Consider the following 2,522-nt stretch of genomic DNA (forward strand, 5'->3'; position numbering starts at 1 on the left):
AAATAGAAGTCTTTTAACCATTGTCTGGCTGGCATTTTTTTTCACAATATTTTTCAATTATTTTATGTCTTGATCAGGTCAAAGACCGGACTTTTTTTGCCCTGCGGTGACATAGTTACTTCCACATTCGTTTTGCTGTGGTGAGAAAATATACAGGTTGCTATAATATAGATGGTACTGTATGTGCAAACCATGGGCTCTGCAGGACAAGGGTTAATAACTGTCAATTTCTTTCCTCAAAATTTGGACAAATTTTGTTTAGAATGTAGCATAGTTACTTCTGCATTTACGTCGATGAAGGTTAGACATCCAGGTAATACGATATGCCAAAAAACAGTTACTCAAGCAACTGGATATGATTTTGAAAACGTCAGACGTTTCAGCTAGTATCCACTAGCTTTCGTCAGTGACTGAGAGACCAGAGGGGAAAGCAGGTTTATATACACAACCTGTTGATTGATATGCAAATAAAGTGAAGACAAATTTTTGGAAGTCGAAAAAGGAACAAAAGTTAGACAAGTCAAGACAAGATGATGCAAATTAGTCTGAAAGCTCCTGTATTACAGGACAGGAGCTTAAGTGTTGTCTGTGTTAAAGGGGTGTTAAAGAGGCAATATATGAAAGTTAAAGAGCCTGGCTGGCATTTTTTTTCACAATATTTTTCAATTATTTTATGTCTTGATCAGGTCAAAGAGGCAATATATGAAAGAATGTACAACCCCACCCTCAACAGGGAAGGGGGGCTACGGGTCGATCTTTCCGGCACTTGGGATTTGGCACTCCCAGCCCCGAGGACAGACAACACTTAAGCTCCTGTCCTGTATAACAGGAGCTTTCAGACTAATTTGCATCATCTTGTCTTGACTTGTCTAACTTTTGTTCCTTTTTCGACTTCCAAAAATTTGTCTTCACTTTATTTGCATATCAATCAACAGGTTGTGTATATAAACCTGCTTTCCCCTCTGGTCTCTCAGTCACTGACGAAAGCTAGTGGATACTAGCTGAAACGTCTGACGTTTTCAAAATCATATCCAGTTGCTTGAGTAACTGTTTTTTGGCACATGTAGTAGTAGGCTTGAGAACAAAGTCATTGCAAAAGGCATGCAGTATTTCAACAAGAATGGCTATTCACATCATTATACAAATTGAAAGCAACAACAAAGAAGAGAAGCTGTTACATTTAGTAACTAGTAGAAGGTGTTTAACCATTGTTGATAACATTGTGACATGACTGACACTTTCCATTGGTTCTGTTCCCATGAATCTCTGCAGGCTTTCCAACCATTCTTTGTATCCACCACTCTTCCCTACTCTGTGATCAGGGGTGAGGAGGTACCACTCAAAGTCTCCATCTTCAACTACATGCAACAGTGCCAAGTGGTGAGTCCTGAGCATTGTTTGTCACACTATTTTCCCTTTAGACTATCCTTAAAAGCTCATTACACACACCCCATTTTGGCTTCCTAACAACTTGAAATATCCAGTCTATGACCTGAAATTAGTCTTGAGAAGTTGACTGTATACTTGGCCAGGTAAATTGTCATAAAAAGTTCCAGTTCATAAAAAGTCTTATGTAGCCAGGAAAGTGTTCTAAGCAGTCAGGAGGGAATCTTTCAGTAGTTAGGAACCATGAGGAAGTCAAACAGTAAAAAAAAAAGGGGTGTCTTCCATCTCTGATAGACTTGTGTTTTGAAAATGTTGTAATGATTTTTTTTCTTTCTATGCTACAGATTAAGTTGACACTACTGAAGTCAGAGGACTTGGATTTGATTGACAAGGACAGGACACGTCAGGTGTGTGTGTGTCCTGTGGTGTCCAAGACCGAGACGTTCAACATCATCCCAAGGATGCTGGGGAAGATCAACATCTCCGTGGTGGCTGAGGCTGTGGAGGATGATGAACTGACATGTGGGAACGCCCCAGTCGTCAAGCCCACTGAGGGAGCCAGGGACGCCATTGTTAAGGAGCTTCTGGTCGAGGTAGTGCAGACAAAATTTTAGATTTCCTACAGCAGAGCGTCAGATTCCCTTTCAAGATAACCTATCAGTTAAATCTAGTAACACTGGTCAGTTTAAATCGGGAAGTTCAGTTTCCCGATTTCGAGGCGGCCATCTTGGCGATCCCATTTTCTAACTTTTTTTCTACTCAAGATACAGTTCACTTTTACATGTCATTGGAAAGAGCATGATTTCCCCTGCATCATGATGTCTTTAATTTGGTCATAACATGTAACATTATGAAGATATTCCGTTTTGAAAGTTGCCCAACCCAGTGGTCTATTGGCTGGTCCATATGAACAGTACACAGACCACCCTTGGTTATGGATAGGCCACAGTGGTCTACCAGTAACCCACTCCAATGCTAATGACATATAATTGGCCATTCCACCCTGTAAAAAACACTCGCATAATGAGTTATCACACTTTGCTTGTCAGTGTAATTAGCACATGTCTGACAGTTTTACCAGTGGAATGACTCATTTGCATGGCCCTTCGGCCTTCATCAAGTCCAGTGGCCTAAGT

The 2,522-nt window shown here is 40.6% G+C and overlaps 1 protein-coding gene across 1 annotated transcript; it reads left to right on the top strand.

Moving 5' to 3' along the window:
• Positions 1 to 1,212: 1,212 nt before the first annotated feature.
• LOC109466509 (alpha-2-macroglobulin-like) lies at positions 1,213 to 2,036 on the top strand. Its single transcript, XM_019764234.1, has 2 exons — positions 1,213 to 1,380; positions 1,731 to 2,036. The coding sequence occupies exons 1-2, from the start codon at positions 1,228 to 1,230 to the stop codon at positions 1,998 to 2,000; spliced, it is 423 nt and encodes a 140-aa protein (XP_019619793.1). The 5' UTR covers positions 1,213 to 1,227; the 3' UTR covers positions 2,001 to 2,036.
• The last annotated feature ends 486 nt before the right edge of the window (positions 2,037 to 2,522 follow it).

The sequence above is a fragment of the Branchiostoma belcheri genome, unplaced genomic scaffold (genome assembly GCF_001625305.1).
Source record: "Branchiostoma belcheri isolate BF01 breed outbred unplaced genomic scaffold, Haploidv18h27 scaffold1680, whole genome shotgun sequence".
Classification (NCBI taxonomy): domain Eukaryota; kingdom Metazoa; phylum Chordata; class Leptocardii; order Amphioxiformes; family Branchiostomatidae; genus Branchiostoma; species Branchiostoma belcheri.